At 40.6% G+C, this 24,946-nt stretch overlaps 1 protein-coding gene across 1 annotated transcript in view; it reads right to left on the reverse strand.

Moving 5' to 3' along the window:
- Positions 1-24,946, reverse strand: part of LOC142742095 (uncharacterized) — a 380,698-nt gene that overhangs the window by 196,240 nt on the left and 159,512 nt on the right. Inside the window, exon 4 of the mRNA XM_075851566.1 lies at positions 2,933-3,036. Coding sequence (XP_075707681.1) covers positions 2,933-3,036 — 104 coding nt within the window. The remainder of the gene's footprint in view (positions 1-2,932; positions 3,037-24,946) is intronic.

A 24,946-nucleotide genomic window follows, 5' to 3' on the forward strand; every position in this document is an offset into this window, starting at 1 on the left:
GGTCCAGGCTGTGGCGGAATGGGTCCAACCTGCCTCCCTGAAGGCGTTACAGTGCTTCCTGGGATTCGCTAATTATTACAGGAGATTTATTGCTAACTTATCGGTCATCGCTAAGCCTCTTACGGATCTCACTCGCAAAGGTGCTGATCTCCTCCACTGGCCTCCTGAGGCTGTCCAGGCTTTTGAGGTCCTTAAGAAGTGCTTTATCTCGGCCCCAGTGCTGGTTCAGCCCAACCAAATGGAGCCATTCATCGTGGAGGTTGACGCCTCCGAGGTGGGAGTGGGTGCTGTCTTGTCCCAGGGTACCAGGTCCCTCACCCATCTCCGTCCCTGTGCCTACTTCTCCAGGAAGTTTTCGCCCACTGAGAGTAACTATGATATTGGCAACAGCGAACTCTTAGCCATTAAATGGGCATTTGAAGAGTGGCGCCACTTCCTGGAGGGGGCTAGGCACCAGGTAACGGTCATTACCGACCACAAGAATCTGGTTTTCTTAGAATCTGCCCAGAGGCTAAACCCGAGACAAGCTCGATGGGCGTTATTTTTTACCAGATTCAACTTTTTGGTCACCTATAGGGCTGGGTCTAAAAATATTAAGGCTGACGCACTGTCGCGTAGCTTCATGGCCAGCCCTCCTTCGGAGGAAGATCCTGCTTGTATTTTGCCTCCAGGTATAATCATTTCCTCTATTGATTCTGATTTAGTCTCTGAAATTGCGGCTGATCAAAGTTCAGCTCCCGGGAACCTTCCTGAGAACAAGCTGTTTGTTCCCCTGCAACTCCGGCTAAGGGTACTTAGGGAAAATCATGACTCTGCACTATCTGGCCATCCACCTCATTGCCAGAAACTACTGGTGGCCTGGATTGTTTAAAGACGTTAAGGCCTACGTCACCGCTTGTGAGGTTTGTGCTAGGTCCAAGACTCCCAGGTCCCGACCAGCGGGCTTACTATGTTCTTTGCCCGTTCCCCAGAGACCTTGGACCCATATCTGCATGGATTTTATCACCGATTTGCCTCCATCTCAAGGCAAGTCGGTGGTGTGGGTTGTAGTAGACCGCTTCAGTAAGATGTGCCACTTTCTGCCCCTCAAGAAACTACCCAATGCTAAGACGTTAGCTATCTTGTTTGTCAAACACATCCTGCGTCTTCATGGGGTTCCTGTCAATACTGTTTCTGACAGAGGGGTACAATTTGTTTCATTGTTTTGGAGAGCCTGCTGTAAAAACTTGGAGATTGATCTGTCCTTCTCCTCGGCTTTCCATCCTGAAACTAATGGCCAAACGGAGAGGACAAATCAGTCTCTAGAACAATATTTAAGGTGTTTTATCTTTGACTGTCAACATGATTGGGTCTCATTCATTCCCCTCGCTGAATTTTCCCTTAATAACCGGGTCAGTAACTCGTCAGGGGTCTCCCCCTTTTTATGTAATTTTGTGTTTAATCCACGGTTCTCCTCCGTTTCACCTGGTAGTTCCAACAATCCCGAGGTAGATGTCGTTCATCGGGAACTCTGCACAGTCTGAGCCCTGGTTCAGAAGAAGCTAGAGTCGTCCCAGAGCATACAAAAGACTCAGGCAGATAGAAGACGTTCTACTAATCCCTTGTTTGTGGTCGGGGATCTGGTGTGGCTATCTTCTAAAAATTTGCTCCTTAAAGTCCCGTGCATGAAGTTTGCTCCCCAGTTTATAGGGCCGTACAAGGTCATTGAAGTCCTTAACCCTGTCTCCTTCCGACTGGAGTTGCCCCCGTCTTTTCGAGTGCACGACGTCTTTCATGCCTCCCTCCTTAAACGCTGCTCCCCGTCCTTAGCTCCCTCGAGGAAACCTCCGATCCCTGTTCTCACCCCTGAGGGGGTAGAATTAGAGGTGGCCAAGATTGTGGACAACAGGATGGTCCAAGGCTCCCTCCAGTACCTGGTCCATTGGAGGGGATACGGGCCTGAGGAGAGGACTTGGGTACCCGCCCAGGATGTTTACGCTGGGGTATTGCTCAGGAGGTTCCACCCTCGTTTCCCCAATAAACCAGGTCCACCTAGAAAGGATCCGGTGGCCCCTCATAAAAGGGGGGGTACTGTAAACTATTTGCCAGACACAGCTTCTGTGTCGACGCCCGTGGGCAATCAGTCTGCACCTGCTCCTATGTCTGTGAGACTGACTCCATCTTCCACCACTCAGGATGGCAGGCTTAGGAGTGGGAGAGCCTGTCACAGCCTGGCCAGACGGAGCTAGCTCCCGCCCACTGTCTATTTATACCTGCCTTTCCTGTTCCTCCTTTAGCTGTGATTCTTCTATGCTTGTTTCCTGGCTTGCTGCTGCTTGTACTACTCATCATCTGCTTGTTATTGACCTTGGCTTTCTGACCACTCTCCTGCTCAGCGTTTTGTACCTCGTTCTCTCCTGGTTTGACTCGGCTCGTTCACTACTCTTGTTGCTCACGGTTTCTCCTTGGGCAGCTGCCCCGTTTTCCCTAGCTTCTGTGTACCCTTGTCTGTTTGTCTGTCTTGCACTTACTGAGCGTAGGGACCGTCGCCCAGTTGTACCCCGTTGCTTAGGATGGGTCGTTGCAAGTAGGCAGGGACTGAGTGGCGGGTAGATTAGGGCTCACCTGTCTGTCTCCCTACCCTGTCATTACACATAGATATATATATATATATATATATATATATATATATATATATATATATATATATAATCATGTCAAGACCTCATAACAGAATTGTTTTAAGTTGTAGCACTATAGCAAATAACTTAGAAGTTATTACGTGTGGTTACCAGCTTCCTGAACTCTCATACTTCACAGCATTGTTGACCTATATTTTAAGTTTTTGGTACTAAATATATGGCTGTCATGTGCAGCTACAAAATGCATGTGAATTATGATTAAAACTAAGTATGTAGTCCCAGATTAAATTCTGACAGCGTTTTTTACCAACCTGGTCTTTCCGTTTCTGTTATTACAACATGCTGTAATGATGTCGATAAGGTCTTCCTTTCTGGTGTACAAGGTAATGCACCTTCATATATTTCTGAGTTATCTCTAGAAAACAGAATACATTTACATTAAAAAAAAAAAGTACTTTAGGTGAATGATTTAAAGGGAGTGTGCCGCCAGAAATGTACCTATCAAACTAGCAACAGAGTAATATAGTGTAGGCAGTTGCGTAACTACCGCTACGGCTGCTACGGGGCCCGCTGCATGAGGGGGCCCGTGTCGCCCGCCAACACGGGCCCCCACCATGGCTGAAGGTGCCGCAAGCAGCCACTATGGCTGCTACAGCGCGACACCACTGAACACTACGGCAGAGCAGGGAGGTATCTCCCCGCTCTGCCATTAAACAAAAGACATGTATCTCCTATCCACAGGGGGCTGTATGGTGTTCTCTACAGGGGGGGCTGTATGGCGTTCTCTACAGTGGGGGCTGTATGGCGTTATCTACAGGGGGTTGCTGTATGGCGTTATCTACAGAGGGGGCTGTATGGCGTTATCTACAGAGGGGGCTGTATGGCGTTATCTACAGAGGGGTCTGTATGGCGTTATCTACAGGGGGGCTGTATGGCGTTATCTACAGGGGGCTTTAAAAAAGGCACTATCTACAAGGGGGGGTTGTGTGACTCCCAGGGGAGGGAGGCCCCAGTCAAAAGTTTGCTATGGGGCCCAGTATTTCCTAGTTACGCCCCTGAGTGTAGGCTCACCTGAATGTAAAGTTTTTCCTTTTCTACATGGGTGCCTCCTTTGCCACCCTCTTCTGCTCTGCGATTCCGAGTCCCATCTCTTCTGGGTGTAGTCTGACGTCATTGGTGCATGCACAGTACTGCCGATTAGACCGGTGAAACGTCAAGGGTGTACTGCGCATGCGCCAATTATGAAGCAGAGCCACACGCTCGTTCAGATACAACGAGGTCAAGCGTAAACTAGGCTATTATACTGCCTGGCCCCTGTTAATCAATAAAAGATGGGAAGGATAGACAGGGGAAAGAAGACAGAGCATTTGGGAGCGACGGTGATGCCTCCATTATTCAATACATGCAAATGAGCATTTTGGAGCAAAGTGATTATCTCTGCAAGGGAGGCACTCATGTGAAAAAGGAAAATAACGTTACATTCAAGTGAGCCTACACTATATTACTCTACAGGAAAAAAGTGTGGAAAAAATCCTCCAGCTCACCTTGTCACAAGAAATTCAGCACACGGATCCTCGTGTCGGCACACGTCAGAAATACTTCAAAAACAGGAGGGTTGGGTCCAGCGCTGTAGATACGATGTCTAGTTAAAACGGGAATCTGTTCCCAAGTTTTATTTTGTCTTCATTAAAATCGTGGTAGGTAGACTACGTGAAGTAGTTGAGGTGACAAGTGGGTATTGTCCAAAAGCAGAGGGAAAAAGAAGTATAGGCGGTAGCCTACGCGTTTCTGACCTTCTCCAGGTCCTTAGTCATGGCTTATGATAAGTCTGACTGTGCAGTCTTCACTTTTTATAACCAGTCTGTCTTGTATGTAATTAGTTAATTGCGGTTCAGAGCCGAAGGAACAGGGAGGAGCCCCGTGGAACGCAATCTTCCATTTTAACACCTGGAAAAAACTGTCCAAGTTCCATTGAGTAAGGTATGGATAAGGTGTTACTTGTTGAGCGTTAAGATCCTATGTCAGAAAAAACGATCTGTGTACTTAGTAATATCTAATATTTCTAATTTTCTTCTTTTTTAAATTCCAACAGAAATAGAAAGGAGCTCAACAGTTTTCATCAGATCGCTGTTCCTCTTCGGTAACTGTGTTTGATGTATATAATATTTATTGCGATATTTGATTATAATAGAAATGTCCTAATATAGTGACTTTAGATACGCAAATACGTTTAGAAAGCTGGCTTAAAGGGTGAAGAAACGCCTATTGTTTACTTGAGTGAAAAAACAATGGATTGTGTATTAATGTGAGAAAGACGTACGTTTAAAATATCAAAAAGTACACTGGTATTAGACTTCTTGATATACATTGATTTTTGATTATCCAATTTCGGGTATTCTTTAAGGTTACTTTATTATTTTACCTTTTTTCCCTGTTAGTTAGTTTTTATTTTTTATTTTTTATTTTTCCCTTTGCGTTTTTTTTATAAGGATTTTTGTGTGTGAATTGGCGGAAATATCTTAAAATTACTACTGAAGTTAAAATTCTGGAAAAATTCAGACATTTCCCATGGAACACGGGAACCTCTTATTAATTGTATATATATTCGGATGTTAATTGTATATATCCTGATGTATTCATATACGTTTGACAGTTTCATTTTTAAGAAGATATATATAGTTTTTAATTTTTTCAAAGTGAGCGAATAGATGTTTTATTGGATATTTATAAGGATAATCCTTGAAGTGGTTCCCAGTCCATATTATTTCTTTAGACATTTATAATTCATAACAGTTTATGAATTAATGTGGTATATTGTTTGAATATAACGTAAACGGATTTCATTATTATTTTTTATTTATTTTTTATTTTTCGTTGTTTATATTATATTTGATAACATGGTATTTTTATGTGTTATTTGGAACAGTTATGAATGTATTCTTGTTTATTATTTGTCGTTGATCTAAATTATTTATGTCTTTTTGGATCGAAATTTTTAATTTTTAATTCTGTCACTATAATACTAGAGTATATTTAAAAATATTTAGTTGGCATATAAGTTCACTGTTTATTTTTAGAGCTGGATTGCCAGTTATAAGTGAAATCGAGGATATCACCATTTTGCGTTTAGTAGTGGAACATGAGATCTTTTCTCAAATTTAAGCCTTTTGGGACCCTTGTTTGGAGACTAAAGATCCAGAAGGCTTCTCTTGTTTGTGTTATATGTCTAATATCACCGCCTCTTTTTGGATTATAGATTTTTTCGATCGCGTAACAGGAAAAACCATCAATTGTTCTATTGTGTTGAGTTATAAAGTGCTTTGCTACATTTGATGTGTTGAGGATATTTGGATTACGGATGTAGCCAAGGTGTTCAAGAATTCTTATTTTAAATTTCCTGTTTGTACATCCAATATATTTCAGATTACACAATGTACATTCAATTATGTATATGACCGAGTCGGTGTTACAATTCATATAATTTTTAATGGGATGTGTATCAGTATTGGTTGAATTTGTGAATGTCTTTTTTGGTATCACATATGAGCATACTTTACATGGATTATTTCCACATCTAAAAAATCCTTTTTGTTCTAACCAAGAACTAGTTGTCTTGATGGGATTAAAAAACGATGGAGAGAGTGTCGTGGCCAGAGATGGAGCCTTACGTGGGACTATTCTACATCCATTCCTGAGGATGTCATCTAGAGCAGGATCTTCTCTGAGCATAGGTAGGTGTTTATTCACAATTCTTTTTATACTATTAAATTCAACCAATACTGATACACATCCCATTAAAAATTATATGAATTGTAACACCGACTCGGTCATATACATAATTGAATGTACATTGTGTAATCTGAAATATATTGGATGTACAAACAGGAAATTTAAAATAAGACATATAACACAAACAAGAGAAGCCTTCTGGATCTTTAGTCTCCAAACAAGGGTCCCAAAAGGCTTAAATTTGAGAAAAGATCTCATGTTCCACTACTAAACGCAAAATGGTGATATCCTCGATTTCACTTATAACTGGCAATCCAGCTCTAAAAATAAACAGTGAACTTATATGCCAACTAAATATTTTTAAATATACTCTAGTATTATAGTGACAGAATTAAAAATTAAAAATTTCGATCCAAAAAGACATAAATAATTTAGATCAACGACAAATAATAAACAAGAATACATTCATAACTGTTCCAAATAACACATAAAAATACCATGTTATCAAATATAATATAAACAACGAAAAATAAAAAATAAATAAAAAATAATAATGAAATCCGTTTACGTTATATTCAAACAATATACCACATTAATTCATAAACTGTTATGAATTATAAATGTCTAAAGAAATAATATGGACTGGGAACCACTTCAAGGATTATCCTTATAAATATCCAATAAAACATCTATTCGCTCACTTTGAAAAAATTAAAAACTATATATATCTTCTTAAAAATGAAACTGTCAAACGTATATGAATACATCAGGATATATACAATTAACATCCGAATATATATACAATTAATAAGAGGTTCCCGTGTTCCATGGGAAATGTCTGAATTTTTCCAGAATTTTAACTTCAGTAGTAATTTTAAGATATTTCCGCCAATTCACACACAAAAATCCTTATAAAAAAAACGCAAAGGGAAAAATAAAAAATAAAAAATAAAAACTAACTAACAGGGAAAAAAGGTAAAATAATAAAGTAACCTTAAAGAATACCCGAAATTGGATAATCAAAAATCAATGTATATCAAGAAGTCTAATACCAGTGTACTTTTTGTTATTTTAAACGTACGTCTTTCTCACATTAATACACAATCCATTGTTTTTTCACTCAAGTAAACAATAGGCGTTTCTTCACCCTTTAAGCCAGCTTTCTAAACGTATTTGCGTATCTAAAGTCACTATATTAGGACATTTCTATTATAATCAAATATCGCAATAAATATTATATACATCAAACACAGTTACCGAAGAGGAACAGCGATCTGATGAAAACTGTTGAGCTCCTTTCTATTTCTGTTGGAATTTAAAAAAGAAGAAAATTAGAAATATTAGATATTACTAAGTACACAGATCGTTTTTTCTGACATAGGATCTTAACGCTCAACAAGTAACACCTTATCCATACCTTACTCAATGGAACTTGGACAGTTTTTTCCAGGTGTTAAAATGGAAGATTGCGTTCCACGGGGCTCCTCCCTGTTCCTTCGGCTCTGAACCGCAATTAACTAATTACATACAAGACAGACTGGTTATAAAAAGTGAAGACTGCACAGTCAGACTTATCATAAGCCATGACTAAGGACCTGGAGAAGGTCAGAAACGCGTAGGCTACCGCCTATACTTCTTTTTCCCTCTGCTTTTGGACAATACCCACTTGTCACCTCAACTACTTCACGTAGTCTACCTACCACGATTTTAATGAAGACAAAATAAAACTTGGGAACAGATTCCCGTTTTAACTAGACATCGTATCTACAGCGCTGGACCCAACCCTCCTGTTTTTGAACTATATTACTCTGTTGCTAATTTGATAGGTACATTTCTGGTGACAGACTCCCTTTAATGAAATGTTGAAAGATGATAAAAAAAAACTGTAAAAATTGACAAAGCCAAGGTATATTTTCCCACCTTTCTCATCTATTTACCAAACCTTAAATAGGTATTCAGGTTTTATACATTAATTTGTAAATACTGCATAATAATACACTTGGGAGAATTATGAAAACTGTCTAAGGTTGTGTTCACATAAGTGGTAGGTTCTGTTGATGGGTTTCATCAGACCTTTCCGCCGGAGGAACCCATCAATGGAAAGGCAAACGGAAACCAAAGCTTCTGTTTGCATTACCATTGATTTCAATGGTAATGTTTCTGCAACAAATGGTTTCCGTTCATCTCCATTGCGTCAGGCTTCTGTTGCCTTGGCGGAATGGATAGTGCAGTCGACTGCGCTATTGTTTCTGCCAAGAATTGGAAACCTTACGGAACGGAGACAAATGGAAACCAATTGCATCGGAAACATTACCATTGAAATCAATGGTAATGCAAACGGAAGCTATGGTTTCCGTTGATGGATTCCTCCAACGGAAAAGTCTGACTGAACCCATCAACGGAACCCAGACGCTGATGTGAACGGGCCCTAACAGAAAAACTTTCTTTGTTGCCTATATCAACCACTCCCTGTGAAGCTTTAATTTTTAGTTTTCAGTTAGGCAATTTTCATAAATCTTATTTGTGTTTGAAATCTTCACCAATTTCAAGATATTTATTTGTCATCAGTGAATAAGGCTGCAAAGTCTCTGTTCACACTACCGTCAACGGCTTAGTCGCCAGTTCTGTCATATTTACGGGGAAGACTAGCGCAGCATGCGGCGCTACTTTTCCCATCAAAATGGCAAACACCCCGATAAACCCTATTGTAGGGCAATGGGGTCAGACAGGCGCCACTTTTGTCCGTCATGTGACGGATATGGTACTGCATCATTTTTGTTTTTCTGCTCTTATAATGGAGCAGAAAAATGAACATTTTTACGTTAGTGTGAACTCAGCCAAACTGGTAAATCCCAATCCTCTGTGCACTAAATACATCAGCAGAAGCTTCACAAACCCCACTTATAGTTTGCTACAATTTTTCATTGGTTAGGTTAGAGAGCATTGCCTAGACTGAATCAGGATTTTTTATTTTTTTTGTGCATTCCATAAATTTCTGACAGAAAAAGAAAAGTGCCACTTTTCATTGAATCCTGTATCATGGAGGTATTCTCCCTTAGAAGCATTGCTTCTAAGGGAAAATATTTTCGTAATATGGCATCATATGACAGAACATGGAGTGCCTACTGGTCTGTATTATCACCTGTGGGAATTCTATGTAATTCCATACACACTCCATACACCATGCATGAGGTCTTAAATTACAGTAACCTATCGGAACAAAAGGCTCTGTTTACACCACATTTTTGCATCCTGTTGCAATGTACTGGTTTTTTTTTTAAGTAGAAAAAGGGTACATTTAAATTATGCGTGCGCCGTTGACCAGGTCTCCCATTGGTTGCAAGTGCATTATCTGAACGCTTCATTGGACTACTTAAACTCGGCTTGAACATGTCTCTAGCACCCCTTGAAAAAGCTGCATACGCGAAACGCGCGTCGGGGCGCTCTCCTTTCCCTGGGCCACTTCTCTGACATCTATGGGTAAGGCACACCAGGTTACTTTACTTCGTTTTTAACTCTACCCAGACTTCGCTAAACACTGTTTTGGACCTCTTCAGATACTACCACTCTTGTGTCTGTATTTACTACTTGCCGTGCTTGGTCCTCATGTGGGTTATTTAAGCTAGACTCTCTAGCTGTGCTCCCCTTTGTATACCTGATGTTACCTGCCTTCTATTAGTAGCACGCATGCTCTAAACCTATATTTATGTACCAATTACTGCCGTGATACCAATTTGTACATTTTTGTGGCCCATGTACAGTCCAGACTTGTTTTTGGATCCTCTATATATTTTATATCCCCTCATTTTTAAAATTTTATTAATAAAATTTATATTTTTCAAATTTTCTATATAAATAGTGTCTGACTCCAATTTCTCAGTTTTAAGGTATTTAAATTAGGATGCAACAGGATGTCTATTAACAGGACAGAAAAATAAGCCTCCATTTTGTGTCCTGTTGCATCATGCTTCAAAAGTAAATTTGACAAAAAAATACAACCAAAAACCGTTCCTTTCAACAGCCTTACATAAACACAATGCAAACACAAACACAGGGCAAAGAAAAATTCCAATGGAGGATATAGTGTATTACTGCTCCTCTGTCCAGCTGGAATAATAAATCCCACATTATTCTCCCCAGTTCTTCTCCTTTGCTTATAATGGAATGCTACATGCTATCTCTGGCGTCCAGGAATTTAAAGTGACTGTGTGTGCCATACATATGTCCAGCAAGTTACGAGTACAAATACAGAATCATGCTAACAAACCTAGGAGAGAGGTGCTGAGAGGTAGGAGGGAGACATGCTTGTTACTAAATAAATGGGAGACAAACTGGGGACTGAGGAGAGGGGAGCAATACTGGGGAATAAGAAGTACAATGGTGCCATGCTGGGGACTGCGAAGGAAAGTTGAGCCAAGCTGGGGACAGTGAAGGACAGTGGAGCCATGCTGGACACTGCATAGGACAGTGGAGCCGTGCTGGACATCGAGAAGGACAGTGGAGCCATGCTATAGACACTGAGAAGGACAGTAGAGCTTTGCTGGGCACTAAGTAGAACGGTGGTGTCATGATGGAGTCCGAGAGGGATACTAAACAGCACTATATGTTCTTCAACCTGTGGTTCTCCAGCTGTTATGAGATTAAAATGTGCTACAGGTTTCTGGTAGAGTTAACTGGGAAGTCAAAGGTAGAAACCTGCAGGGAAGGACAATACTTCCCAGATGCAGGGAATAAATTGATTTATTTTTTTAAATAAAGTACAAGTATGATATGTGCAAACCGTGTCATTGATTACATGATTTTAGGCTGTTTTATAATTTTGCGTGTTTATTTGTGAACTGTACATGTTTGCTGACTGCATTAAACACTTTAAGCACTATTCTGTATACTTTTACCTTTGAGAGGACCAGCCCCATAAAAGACAATTTTTCTGAGTATTTTGGCTGGTCATCTCAAAGACGTTTCACTATATACATAATATATATTCATATTATATATCAAATCATAGATAATTGCCTTGATAGTGGGACACATATTTGGATCTCAGTCAGTGATTCTACTATTAGTATTTGTGAGGACAATGTTGTGCCCCTTAACAACAGGATGTCGGTTCTCAGCTGTTTCTTTGAAAACATTTAATAATTTATACTATTTCGTACACTATACCCTTGTACAATAAGGCTTCTATTTGCACTGTTTTTGCAGCCTTAGGGTATGTGCACACACACTAATTCCGTCCGTAATTGACGGACGTATTTCGGCCGCAAGTCCCGGACCGAACACAGTGCAGGGAGCCGGGCTCCTAGCATCATACTTATGTACGATGCTAGGAGTCCCTGCCTCGCTGCAGGACAACTGTCCCGTACTGTAAACATGATTACACTGAACGTATGAATCAACTTATGAACGCTGGCACTCACCCAAAACGAAGGAACATAGCATGGGACGTGTAGTGCGCCATAATACTCCTTCTACGGCGTCCATGTAACGCAACTGCGCATGCTTAGCACTAAGTCACGTGATAAGAATATCACATGAATGGCTGTCAAGCAGCTCTATATTAGCGTCTAGCAACCAGCAGAAAGTCCACTGCGCATGCATACATGGGTGCCCAAGAGGAGAAAAAGAAGAACAAGCACCTAGCGTGAAGAAAGAAGACCCCAACGTAAGTCTATGTTAGTCAAAGGATCCAATTGACCCGACCTATCCCACCATGACAGGTAGCATGGTCCGAAATTCCAACAAAATATGACTATGGAAAACCCGAGATAACATACGGGTTCTGGAGATCCCAAAGAAAGAAAAATAGATCTATACCAATAGGTATATAACACACGGGGGGGGGGGGGGTCATATCTATAATAATGAAATATAATAATACTGCTCAATATCTAGATCCGCAAGAGTCAAAACACCCTCAACGCAAATGTATCCCTCAGATTGGGCCAGCATCCAGCGAAGTAATTCAATTTGTTATGAACAAACCTGAAAAATAAAATCAACAAATAGCAATGAATATAAATATAAGTATTAACCCCTTCCCGGCATTTCACGTACAGTTACGTGATGGGAGATGGCCTTTTCCCGCATCTCCACGTAACTGTACGTGATGGAGATGAAGCTGGCTCAGGAGCTGAGCCAGCGACATCACCGCCGGGTATGTTACAGCTGGCACCCTGAGGTATCGGCCAGGACTGGAGCTAGCCTCCGATCCGACCGATTAACCCCTCACATGCTGCGTTCAATAGAGATCGCAGCATGTGAGGAGTTTATAGCCACCGGCGCCACAGCAATGTGATCGCTGAGTTGCCGGTGGCTGCAAATGCGATCGGAGGGGTAATACTTACCTCCCGTTCCACCAGTAACGGAATCCTCCTATGCCCCGTCGAGGCTTCCGGTACCATCGGCAAGATGGCGCCGGCTCAGCTTCCGGCTCAGAAGCTGAGCCGGCGTCATCAGCAGTGGGTGTCCGCTGTATGTTACAGCGGACACCCCGATCTAACGCCAGGAACCGGAGCTAGCTCCGATTCCTGGCATTAACCCCTTCAATGCAGCGATTCAATTCAATCGCTGCATCAAAGTGGTTTGTATGCAATCGGCAGCCTTGCCATGCGATGGCAAGGCTGGCGACTGCTACTATGGCAACAGGATGCCTAACAATGGCTTCCTATCTGCCATTACGTTAGCCGATTAGGCCCCGCCCGGAGGCGGAGCCTGATCGGCTTGCTGTCAGTGAACAACTGACAGTTCTAATACATTGCACTACATAGGTAGGGCAATGTATTAGAACATCAAAAAAACAGTTGGACCTTCAAGTCCCCTAGTGGGACTAAAGAAAAGTGTCAAAAAAAGTGTCAAAAAAGTAAAAATAAAAGTTGTAAAAAATACAATAAAAGTTTCAAATAATAACACAAAACACAATCAACCTTTTTCCCTTATCAAGTCATTTATTATTGAAAAAAATAATAAAGCCATACATATTTGGTATCGCTGCGACCGTAACGACCTTAACTATAAAAATATTATGTTATTTATTCCGCACAGTGAACGCCGTAAAAAAAATAACTAAAAAATACTGACATAATTGCTATTTTTTGGTCACTTTGTCTTCCAAAAATTGAAATAAAAAGTGATCAAAAAGTCGCATGTACCTAAAAATGGTACCTATAAAAACTATAACTCGTCTCGCTAAAAACAAGCCCTCATACAGCTCCGTCGACGAAAAATGTAAAACCGTTATGGCTCTCACAACTTGGCGACAGAAAAAATCCATTCTCTTTACAAAAATTATTTTATTGTGCAAAAAGTTGTAAAACATAAAAAAGTGCTATAAATTAGGTATCGCCGGAATCGGACTGACCTGCAGAATAAAGGTAACATGTAATTTATAACGCATGGTGAACGCTGTATAAAAAGAACTAAAAAAATATGCCAGAATTGCTGTTTTTTGGTCACCTTGCCTCCCAAAAAAAAACCGATAACAAGTGATCAAAAAGTCGCATGTGCCCCAAAATGGTACCAATAAAAACTACAGCTCGTCACACAAAAAAAACCAGCCCTCATACCACTACGTCTATGAAAAAATAAAATTAGTCAAGGCACCAATAAGGGAGGAAATAAAAATATGCAATTGTGCCGGCCCGAGGGGAACGTTTCTTCTGTTTCAAGTGGCGAATTATCAAGGCCCCTAAAATTAGGGAACCAGAAAGGGGAGGGCCCAAACATATCTGCTGGAAGTGAGGGTGCCCGTATTATACCAGGACAACACTTTCCTGCAAAATCCCCCAAACTGCAAAGGTGCGGAGTGTGGACCAAAAGGGGAATAAGTAAAGACCATTTATTAGTGCGACACCGGCCTGTGCATGAAGGATTGTGTCACAGCATAACACACATCTATGGATTATTTTATTGTTTTTTTTTACCCCACTATACCACCTGACTATGCCCCTTATATACTCCGCCCGGCTTACATGTACCCCCACATTATAAACGGAAACACCAGTAAGACTCAAAACAAAACTACTACAAGCAAAATCCACGCTCCAAAAGCCAAATGGCGCTACCTCCCTTCTGAACCCTACAGTGTGCCCAAACAGCAGTTTACTTCCACATATATGGCATCGCCATACCCGGGAGAACACTTTTAACAATTTTTGGGGTGTGTGTCTCCAGTGGCACAAGCTGGGCGCCACATATTGGCATATCTATTGAAAAAACATTTTCACTCTGCAACATCGCGTGCACACCAATTTCTGCCAATCACCTGTGGGGTTAATATGCTCACTACACCCCTAGGTGAATACCTTGAGGGGTGTAGTTTCCAAAATGGGGTCACTTCTGGGGGGGATCCACTGTTTTGGTCCCACAGGGACTTTGCAAATGCGACATAGCGACCAGAAACCAATCCAGCAAAATCTGTACTCCAAAAGCCAAATGGTGCTCCTTCCCTTCTGAGCCCTACTCTGTGCCTAAACAGCAGTTTATTACCACATATGTGGTATTGCCGTACACAGGAGAAGTTGCTTTACAAGTGTTGGGGTGCTTTTTTTCATTTATTTGTTGAGAATATGAAACATTTTCAGTTAAACTACGTCTTATTGAAGAAAAAGGATTTTTTTTATTTTCACTGCCCAACTCTAATAAAATCTATGAAACACCTGTGGGGTCAAAATGCTCACTACACCCCTAGATGAATTCCTCAAGGGGTTTAGTTTCATGAATCGAGTGACTTTTGGGGAGTTTCCCCTGTACTGGTACCTTAGGAGCTTTGCAAAAGTGACATGGTGTCAAGAAACCAATCCAGCAAAATCTGTGCTCCAAAAGCCAAACGGCACTCCTTCTCTTCTGATCCTTACCGTATGCCCAAACAGCAGTTTATGACCACAAATGGGGTATTGCCATACTCCAGAGAAGTTGCTTTACAAATGTTGGGGTTCTTTTATTCCTTTATTCGTTGAGAAAATGTTGAGCTAAAGCTACGTCTTATTGGAAAAAAAGGATTTTTTTTATCTTCACTGCCCAATTCAAAAAAATCTATGAAACCCCTGTGGGTTCAAAATGCTCACTACACCCCTAGATGGATTCTTCAAGGGGTGTAGTTTCCTAAATGGAGTCACTTTTTTGGTGTTTTCACTGTTTTGGTCCCTTAGGGGCTTTGCAAATGCGACGTGGTCTCCGCAAACCATTCCTGCTAAATTTGAGCTCCAAAAGCCAAATGGCGCTCTTTCCCTTCTAAGCTCCGCCGTGTGTCCAAACAGCCGTTTATGACCACATGCAGGGTATTGTTTTACTCGGGAGAAATTGCTTTACAAAAGTAGTGGTGCATTTTCTCCTTTTAGTCCTTGTGGAAATTAGAAAAAATAAGCTAAACCTACATTTTCTTTGAAAGAATGTCGATTTTCATTTTCACGGCCTACTTCCAATAATTTCTGCAAAAAACCTGCGGGGTCAAAATGCTCACTATACCCCTAGATAATTTCCTCAAGGGGTATAGTTTCCAAAATGGGGTCACTTTTGGGGGATTTCCACTGTTTTGGTGCCGCAAGAGCCTTTCAAACCCGACATGGAGCCTAAAATATTTTCTAATAAAAAGGAGGCCCCAAAATCCTCTAGGTGTTCCTTTGCTTCTGAGGCCTGTGCTTCAGTCAATAAGTGCACTAGGGCCACATGTGGGGTATTTCTAAAAACGGCAGAATCTGGGCAATAGATATTGAGCTGCATTTCTCTGGTAAAACTTTCTGTGTTACAAAAAAAATAGATGAAGAATGAATTTCTGAAAAAAAAAAAAGAAATTTGAACATTTCACATCTACGTTGCCTTAATTCCTGTGAAACATCTAAATGGTTAAGAAACTTTCTAAATGCTGTTTTGAATACTTTGAGGGGTGAAGTTTTTAAAATGGGGTGAGTTATCGAGGGTTTCTAATATATAAGGCCCTAAAATCCACTTCACAACTGAACTGGCCCCTGTAAAAATAGCCTTTTGAAATTTTCTTGAAAATGTGAGAAATTGCTGCTAAAGTTCTAAGCCTTGTGATGTCATAGAAAAATAAAAGGATGTTCAAAGAACGATGCCAATCTAAAGTAGACATATGGGTAATGTTAATTAGCAACAATTTTGTGTGGTATTACTATCTGTCTTACAAGCAGATACATATAAATTTAGAAAAATGCTAATTTTTGAAATTTTTCGCTACATTTTGGTGTTTTTCACAATTAAATACTTAATGTATCGAGCAAATTTTGCCAGTAACATAAAGTCCAATGCGTCACGAGAAAACAATCTCAGAATCGCTTGGATAGGTAAAAGCATTCCGAAGTTATTACCACATAAAATGAAACATGTCAGATTTGAAAAAATTGCCTGTGTCCTGAAGGCCAAAACAGGCTGTGTCTTGAAGGGGTTAATTACCAGAAATAACAATAAAATCTGATGATTCAAGAAAAAATATGCGATTCTATGAAAATATATAAATAAAATCTATAAATATACCCCTAATAAAAATAATAAATTACATCTTACTAAATAAGGGGATAATATCATCCAGTGATAATATGGGTAAATAACCACAACCCACAGTATCCAAGACAAGGAAACTCTATGAAAACGCTTCTAGATTATACTCAAAGTTGAGTCCATTAGTTTGCAACGTACCGAGTCCACTGATCCACTCCACTTCTTTTCTCTTAAGTAATTTCTCCCTATCCCCTCCCCTTCTAAGAGGTCTCATTTGATGTGATTTCATTATATGCTTCTATCAGTCAAGAGAGGGGGCTATTTAGTGTGAAAAAAGCTTTGGATATTACTAACTATTCTCCCGATTGCAAGGAATTTGCTCTGGGCCTATTAGAAAACATTCTGACTTGCAATTATTTTTTATTTGGTGACGATTTTTTTGTTCAGAATTACCATCTAGTGACAGACCTTTTTATAAAAAGTACGGACCGTAATAGCCTTTTAAGGTACGAGAGTCAGCATCCTAGAAGGATGGTCAAATCTCTTCCGTTTAGTCAGATGTTGAGGATTAGAAGGATAGTTGATGATGAGTCAATAATGATCGATCGATTGAATGAGATGGGAGAGAAGTTTCGGTTCAGGCGTTACCCGGATAGACTTATTGCCCGAGTTAAAAACAGTGAGAATCAAGTGGATCATGTTAAGGATATCAGATGTCCCAAAGGGAAAAGACGTGTCCTTTGTGTCACCACTTATAATACGTATAGCCCTAAAATCATGCAGGTGGTTAGGAGACATTGGCCAATGTTGGGGAATTTCTATGATATTCCAGAATTTAAATCCCTCCCCTATTGTCGTATAGGAGATCATCTAGGTAGTGGGGGTTCGGCTATACAAGATCTTATTATGCGATGTGGTTGTTATCCATGTTTAAATTGTGCCAATTGTGGTTTAATGTGTAAGGGAGATTCCTTTACACAACCAAAGACCAGTAAGACTTACAAAATAAGACACTTTTTAACTTGTACATCGAATTACGTTGTCTATGTCCTTATGTGTCAATGTAAACTTTTGTACGTAGGGGAGACAACTACTGAATGTAGGATTAGGCTCAATACACATAAATCCACTATCAATACAAATAAGACTGAATTACCTATCCCCAGACATTTTTGCGAAGCTCAGCATAGGGTTAATCAACTTCGCTTTTGGATTATAGATCATGTACCTCCTCTTAGAAGGGGTGGGGATAGGGAGAAATTATTTAAGAGAAAAGAAGTGGAGTGGATCAGTAGACTCGGTACGTTGCAACCTAATGGACTCAACTTTGAGTATAATCTAGAAGCGTTTTCATAGAGTTTCCTTGTCTTGGATACTGTGGGTTGTGGTTATTTACCCATACTATCACTGGATGATATTATCCCCTTATTTAGTAAGATGTAATTTATTATTTTTATTAGGGGTATATTTATATATTTTATTTATATATTTTCATAGAATCGCACATTTTTACTTGAATCATCAGATTTTATTGTTATTGTTATTTCTGGTAATTAATACTTATATTTATATTTATATTCATTGCTATTTGTTGATTTTCTTTTTCAGGTTTGTTCATAACAAATTGAATTACTTCGCTGGATGCTGGCCCAATCTGAGGGATACATTTGCGTTGAGGGTGTTTTGACTCTTGCGGATCTAGATATTGAGCAGTATTATTATATTTCATTATTATAGATATGACCCCCCGCTGTTATATTCCTTTTTGTATAGATCTATTTATCTTTCTTTGGGATCTCCAGAACCCGTTGTTATCTCAACACTATGACATGGGTTTTCCATAGTCATATTTTGTTGGAATTTCGGACCATGCTACCTGTCATGGTGGGATAGGTCGGGTCAATTAGATCCTTTGAATAACATAGACTTACGTTGGGGTCTTCTTTCTTTCACTCGAGATGCTTGTTCTTCTTTTTCTCCTCTCCGGCACCCATGTACACATGCGCAGTGGACTTTCTGCTGGTTGCTAGACGCTAATATAGAGCTGCTTGACAGCGGTTCAAGTGATATTCTTATCACGTGACTTAGTGCAAGGCATGCGCAGTTGCGTTACATGGATGCCGTAGAAGGAGTATTATGGCGCACTACACGTCCCATGCTATGTTCCTTCGTTTTTGGTGAGTGCCAGCGTTCAAAAGTTGATTCATTAATATATATGTATATGTATTGACTTCTCTCACCTGAGACTTTACCGCTGTGGAATATTTTGACCCAAATTAGGATTTTTGTGCGGTGATCTTTTATTATGTCACTTTTTTAAATAAAACACTGTTGTTTTGATGTTCACTAAATGCATTTTAATAAATGTTATAACGCTATGATGATGGACCTTGTATGGTCGATCGAGTATACACTTATAAACTTTAACCCCTTAAGGTCTAAGCCTATTTTGGCCTTGTGGACACAGCCGATTTTTGCACATCTGATATGTGTTACTTTATGTGGTAATAACTCCAGAATGCTTTTACCTATCCAATTCTGAGACTGTTTTCTCGTGACACATTGGACTTTATGATACTGAAAAAATGTTGTCGTTACATTCAATATTTATTTGTAAAAAACACCAAAATTGAGAGAAAATTTGCAAAAATCTGCATTTTTCTAAATTGTAATGTATCTGCTTGTAAAACAGATAGTTATACCACACAAAATAGTTACTAGATAACATTTCCTATATGTCTACTTTATGTTTGCATCGTTGTTTGAACGTGCTTTTATTTTTCTAGGACGTTACAAGGCTTAGAACTTTAGCAGCAATTTCTCATATTTTCAAGAAAATTTCAAAAGGCTATTTTTTCAGGGACCAGTTCAGTTCTGAAGTGGCTTTGAGGGCCTTATATATTAGAAACCCAGTATAAAACACCCCATTTTATTTGAACCCTTTAGGCATTTCACAAGAAATAAAGCAAAGTAGAGGTGAAATTTACAAATTTCAATTTTTTTTTACTAAATTCATTTGTAATACAGTTTTTTCTGTAACACAGAAGGTTTTACCAGAGAAATGCAACTCAATATTTATTGCCCAGATTCTGCAATTTTTAGAAATATCCCACATGTGGTCCTAGTGCGGTAAAGGACCGAAACACCGGCCTCAGAAGCAATAAACTGCTGTTTGGACACATAGCGGAAGTTAGAAAGGACGGAGCGCCATTTGACTTTTGGAGCTCAAGTTTTGCTGGAATGGTTTGCGGCCCCATGTCACATTTGCAAAGCCACTGAGGGGCCAAAATAGTGCAAACCCGGCAAAAGAAACCCCATTTGGGAAACTATACCCCTCGTGGAATTTATCTAGCGGTATAGTGAGCATTTTGACCCCACAGTTTTTTTGCTGAATTATTGGGATTATGCAGTGAAAATGAAAATCTACATTCTTTCCACTAAATTGTTGAATTGTTTTCATTTTCACAAGGAATAAAGGAGAAAAAGCGCCCCGATAATTGTAAAGCAATTTCTCCCGAGTACGGCAATACCCTATATGTGGTTATAAACTGCTGCTTGGATACACCGCAGGGCTCAGAATGGCAGGAGTGCTACTTGGCATGTAGATTTTGGTTGATTGTTTTTAGGGCGCCATGTCGCATTTGCAGAGCCCCTGAGGTACCCGTACAGTAGAAACCCCTGAGAAGTGACTCCATTTTGGAAACTTTACCCTTCAGGGTAATCATCTAGGGGTGTACTGAGCATGTTGATCCCACAGGTGTTTCATAGATTGTATTAGAATCAGGCAGTGAAAATGAAAAAAAAAAAAAATCCCCAAAATATGTAGTTTTGCACCCAATTTTTTACAAATAGGAGAAAAAACAACACATAATTTGTTACCCAATTTCTCCCGACTACGGCAATACTCAATGTGTGGCCCTAAACTGCTATTTGGGCACATGGCAGAGCTCAAAATGGAAGGAGTGCCATGTGGCTTTTAGAGCACAGATTTTGCTGGACTGGTGTAGGGGCGCCATGTCACATTTGCAGAGCTCCCTTAGGTACCAGAGTAGAGAGTAAAACCATGAGAAGTGACCCCATTTTGTAAACTACACGCCTCAAGGCATTTATCATTTGCCTGGATATATGACAGGGCTTAGGAGTGAAAGGCGAATGTGAAACCTATTTTTGTGATTTTCGCAGCATTAGCCCACAACGGCAGGGCTCTGGGGTCAAATAGTAAAACAAACCCCCAAGTAGTGACCCCCATTTTGGAAACTGCACCCCTGAAGGCATTTTATTAAGCGGTGTAGTGAGCATTTTGACCACACAGGTTTTTTTTTTTTCTATTAGAAATGAATGCTCAGTGGATGGTGTAAAGTGAAAATTGCAAATTTCCACAGGTATGTGCCATTTTAGTGCACAATATTTTGTGCCCAGTTCGTGCCACTGAAGACAAATACCTCAAACTGTTAAGCGGGTTCTCCCAGGTATGGCGATGCCATATATGTGGACGTACACTGCTGCTTGGGCACGCTGCAGGGCTCAGAAGGGAGGGAGCGCCATTTGGCTTTTGGAGCGTGGATTTTGCTCTCTAGTTGTTCTGTTTGGAGAATTGCTGGTATTTCAGTTTATGATGTGGGGGAATATGTTATCTGTGCGGGGTACATCAGGGTATAATAAGAGGGTATAATAATGGTGTAAATAAATAATAATCCGCAGATATGTGGCCGGTGTCGCACTGATAAATGGCGCCCGATCTTATCCGCTTTTGGACACTTTGCACATTTTGCATCGCCATATTCTGAGAGCCAAAACGTCTTTATTTTTTCTCCCCCAGAGCTGTGTGAGGGCTTATTTGTTGCGGGACAATCTGTAGATTTCATTGGTACCATTTTGGGGTACATGCGATTTTTTGATCACTTTGTATTTCATTTTTTTGGCAAGCCAGGTGACCAAAAACCTGCAATTCTGATGTTTTTTATTATTTTATTTTTTTTGGCGTTCGCCATGCGCTATGAATGACAATTTTACGTTATTCTGCGGGTCGGTACGATTACGGCGATACCATATGTATATAGTTTTTCTTATGTTTTGCAGCGTCTGCACGATAAAATCACTTTTGTTTCAAATAATTTATTTTTGGTTTCACCATATTCTGAGAGCCATAACTTGTTTATTTTTCCGTCAAAAAAGCTGCGGGAGGGCTTGTTTTTTGCGGGACGGGCTGCGTTTTTTAATGGTATAATTTTGGGGTACATGCAACTTTTATATCCCTTTTTTTATTCTGTTTTGCAAGGGGTAGTGACTAACAAACAGCGATTCTGGAATCGTTTTTTATTTAATTTTTTTACGGTGATCACCGTACGGGTAAAATAGCGTGATATTTTTATAGTTTGCGTCGTTACGGATGCGGGGATACCACATATGTGTACTTTTTTTATGTTTTTTGTTTTTTCCTATAATAAAAGACTTATTATAGGAAAAAAGGCTGTTATAGTGTTTTTTAACATGAAACTTATTTTTTTTTACTTTTTTCCAACATTTTTATTAACTTGTTTTAACTTTTGTTTTGTGTCCCACTAGGGAACTTGAAGGCATGAAGCCCTGATCGCTATTCTAATACACTGCACTACCTACATAGTGCAGTGTATTAGAGCTGTCAGCTATTCACTGACAGCAAGCCTATTAGGCTTCGCCTCCCGGCGGGGCCTAATAGGCTTCCGTACTAGGAAGCAATTGTTGGGCTATGGTTGCCATAGCAACCATCGGAACACTCGCGGGTGCCGATGGTTGTTATTAGCAACCATAGGGTACGATCTAATCACTTAGATGCAGCGATAGCTGCATCTATGTTGTTAATCGGCCGGATCGGAGCCTTGCTCCGGTCCTGGCCAATAGGGCACGATGTCAGCTGTGACAAACAGCTGACACCCGCGCCCGTGGCAACCATCGTGGTTGCCGGACATCTGATTCCCGGCGGTGATAATGCTGGCTCAGCTTCTGAGCCAGCGTCATCACATACCCACGTCATAGAGCTGTGATTGGTCAGTCTGCTTTGACTGACCAATCACAGCGATCGCCGGCAAGAGACTGCTGTGAATGGTCCCCTGCCGTCTTACTGTGCCGATGAACTGTCATAAACAGTTGACGGCACAGTTCTGTCACCTTGTCCTTTGACAGGGTGACAGTTTTTAGCCAGGACGCACCGGTACGTCCCTGTGCCTTAAAGCACTTCAATGCAGGACGTACCGGTGCGTCCTGGTGCGCTAAAGGGTTAAATCTTTTACTAAAATGTTTATATCCGATTATGGCTCCTCCCATTGTGGGTTGTATAAAAGCACTGAACTGTCTGTTGTATATTGCTTGACAAAGGCTGCATTGAGCAGCTGAAACGTTGCACCTTTGTCACCAATGGGTGAATAAAACTTCTTCTATTTTTTGACCTGCGGAGTGCTGCCTCTTTCTCTATATTTGTATACCATTGGGGATTTACAAGTCGGATCCCTGGAGGCTTGCACCCGGATACCCTGGAGGTCCTTGTTCTACTGTGCTGCCCATATATCTCTCTTTGAACTCCTTCTACAGTTATCCTACATAAAAAGTAAGTGCATGTGTGTGTGTTTACAATGTGTATTTTATATGTGTATAATGTGCTTATATGTGTGTGTATATGATGTGTGTATGTAATGTGCATATTTGTGTGTGTTTGTGCGCATGTATATAAGGTGCGTGTGTTTGTGTTGTGTACATGTATATAAAGTGTGTGTTGTGTACATGTATATAAAGTGTGTGTGTGTTGTGTACATGTATATAAAGTGTGTGTGTGTTCAGAATTTCTAAATTTGTTGTATTTATTTCACCGGTACAGTATATGGAGGCATTAGGGTACAGACACATATAGTAGCTGCTGTCTCAGACTGGGTTCACACGACCCAATTTCAGACGTAAACGAGGCGTATTATGCCTGAAAATAGGGCTACAATACGTCGGCAAACATCTGCCCATTCATTTGAATGGGTTTGCCGACGTACCGTGCAGACAACCTGTCATTTACGCGTCGTCGTTTGACAGCTGTCAAACTACGACGCGTAAAAATACAGCCTCGTAAAAAGAAGTGCAGGGCACTTTGGACGTTTTTGGAGCCGTTTTCTCATAGACTCCAATGAAAACAGCTCCAAAAACGGACGTAGAAAACGGCGCGAAAAACGTGAGTTGCTCAAAAAACGTCTGAAAATCAGGGGCTGTTTTCCCTTGAAAACAGCTCCGTATTTTCAGACGTTTTTGGTCACTACGTGTGCACATACCCTTACAATGATATAGCTGCAAACTGCACCAACATGCTGTATTCCCACAAGTCAGTGCAGTTGTCAAATGATTATTAATGTCCATGCGTTTTATTACAGACATTAACAATCATTTGAAAACCCCACCGATCTGTGGTAAAACTGCATGTGGTATGGTTGTATTGGACAATTGTTGTTACGATCTGATTGTTTGCAATAAACCAGTGTGACAGACCATGTGGAGAGGTTGTGGATGGGGGTCTATATTTCCCCAAGATTTCTGTCTTCTGCTATCTGAAAACAACCAGGGACTAAATTCAGCAAAGAATGTGGTTCTCCCTCTGCAATAGGTTTTAGCTAAAACCTGGAGAAGGGCCTGGTTGTTGGAGTGGGGAGAGATGGGTGGGTCCCCACTCCATCCACACAGTTCTGGTCTTGGGCTGTCTAGGTATTAATCTGGGGTCAGGTGTGATAGCCCTTTAACCCCTTGCGTACCTTTGACGTAATAGTACGTCGCTGGCCGCTTATTCCAGCGTACCTTCGACGTACTATTACGGCGCAGGAATAAACTGTCACTATGTGAAATCACATAGTGACAGAACAGCGGCGGCAGCTGTCATTGACAGCTAACCGTCTCTGCTACCGGCCTGGGGACCAATTAGCAGTCCCCAATGCCGGCGATTGCTGTGATTGGTCAGTCTCTGAAGACTGACCAATCACAGCCGTCTGTGACGTCGTCTGCAGGAGAAAGCTCCTGTCACTTTCTCTGATCTCCTCACTTCTGTGAGATACGTGAGGAGATCAGAGAAAGCGGTGTAAAAAAAAACAAAAAACTTTTTATTAACCCCTTCCCGAAAATGGGCGTATAGTAACGCC

The sequence above is a fragment of the Rhinoderma darwinii genome, chromosome 1 (assembly GCF_050947455.1).
Source record: "Rhinoderma darwinii isolate aRhiDar2 chromosome 1, aRhiDar2.hap1, whole genome shotgun sequence".
In the NCBI taxonomy this organism is placed as follows: domain Eukaryota; kingdom Metazoa; phylum Chordata; class Amphibia; order Anura; family Rhinodermatidae; genus Rhinoderma; species Rhinoderma darwinii.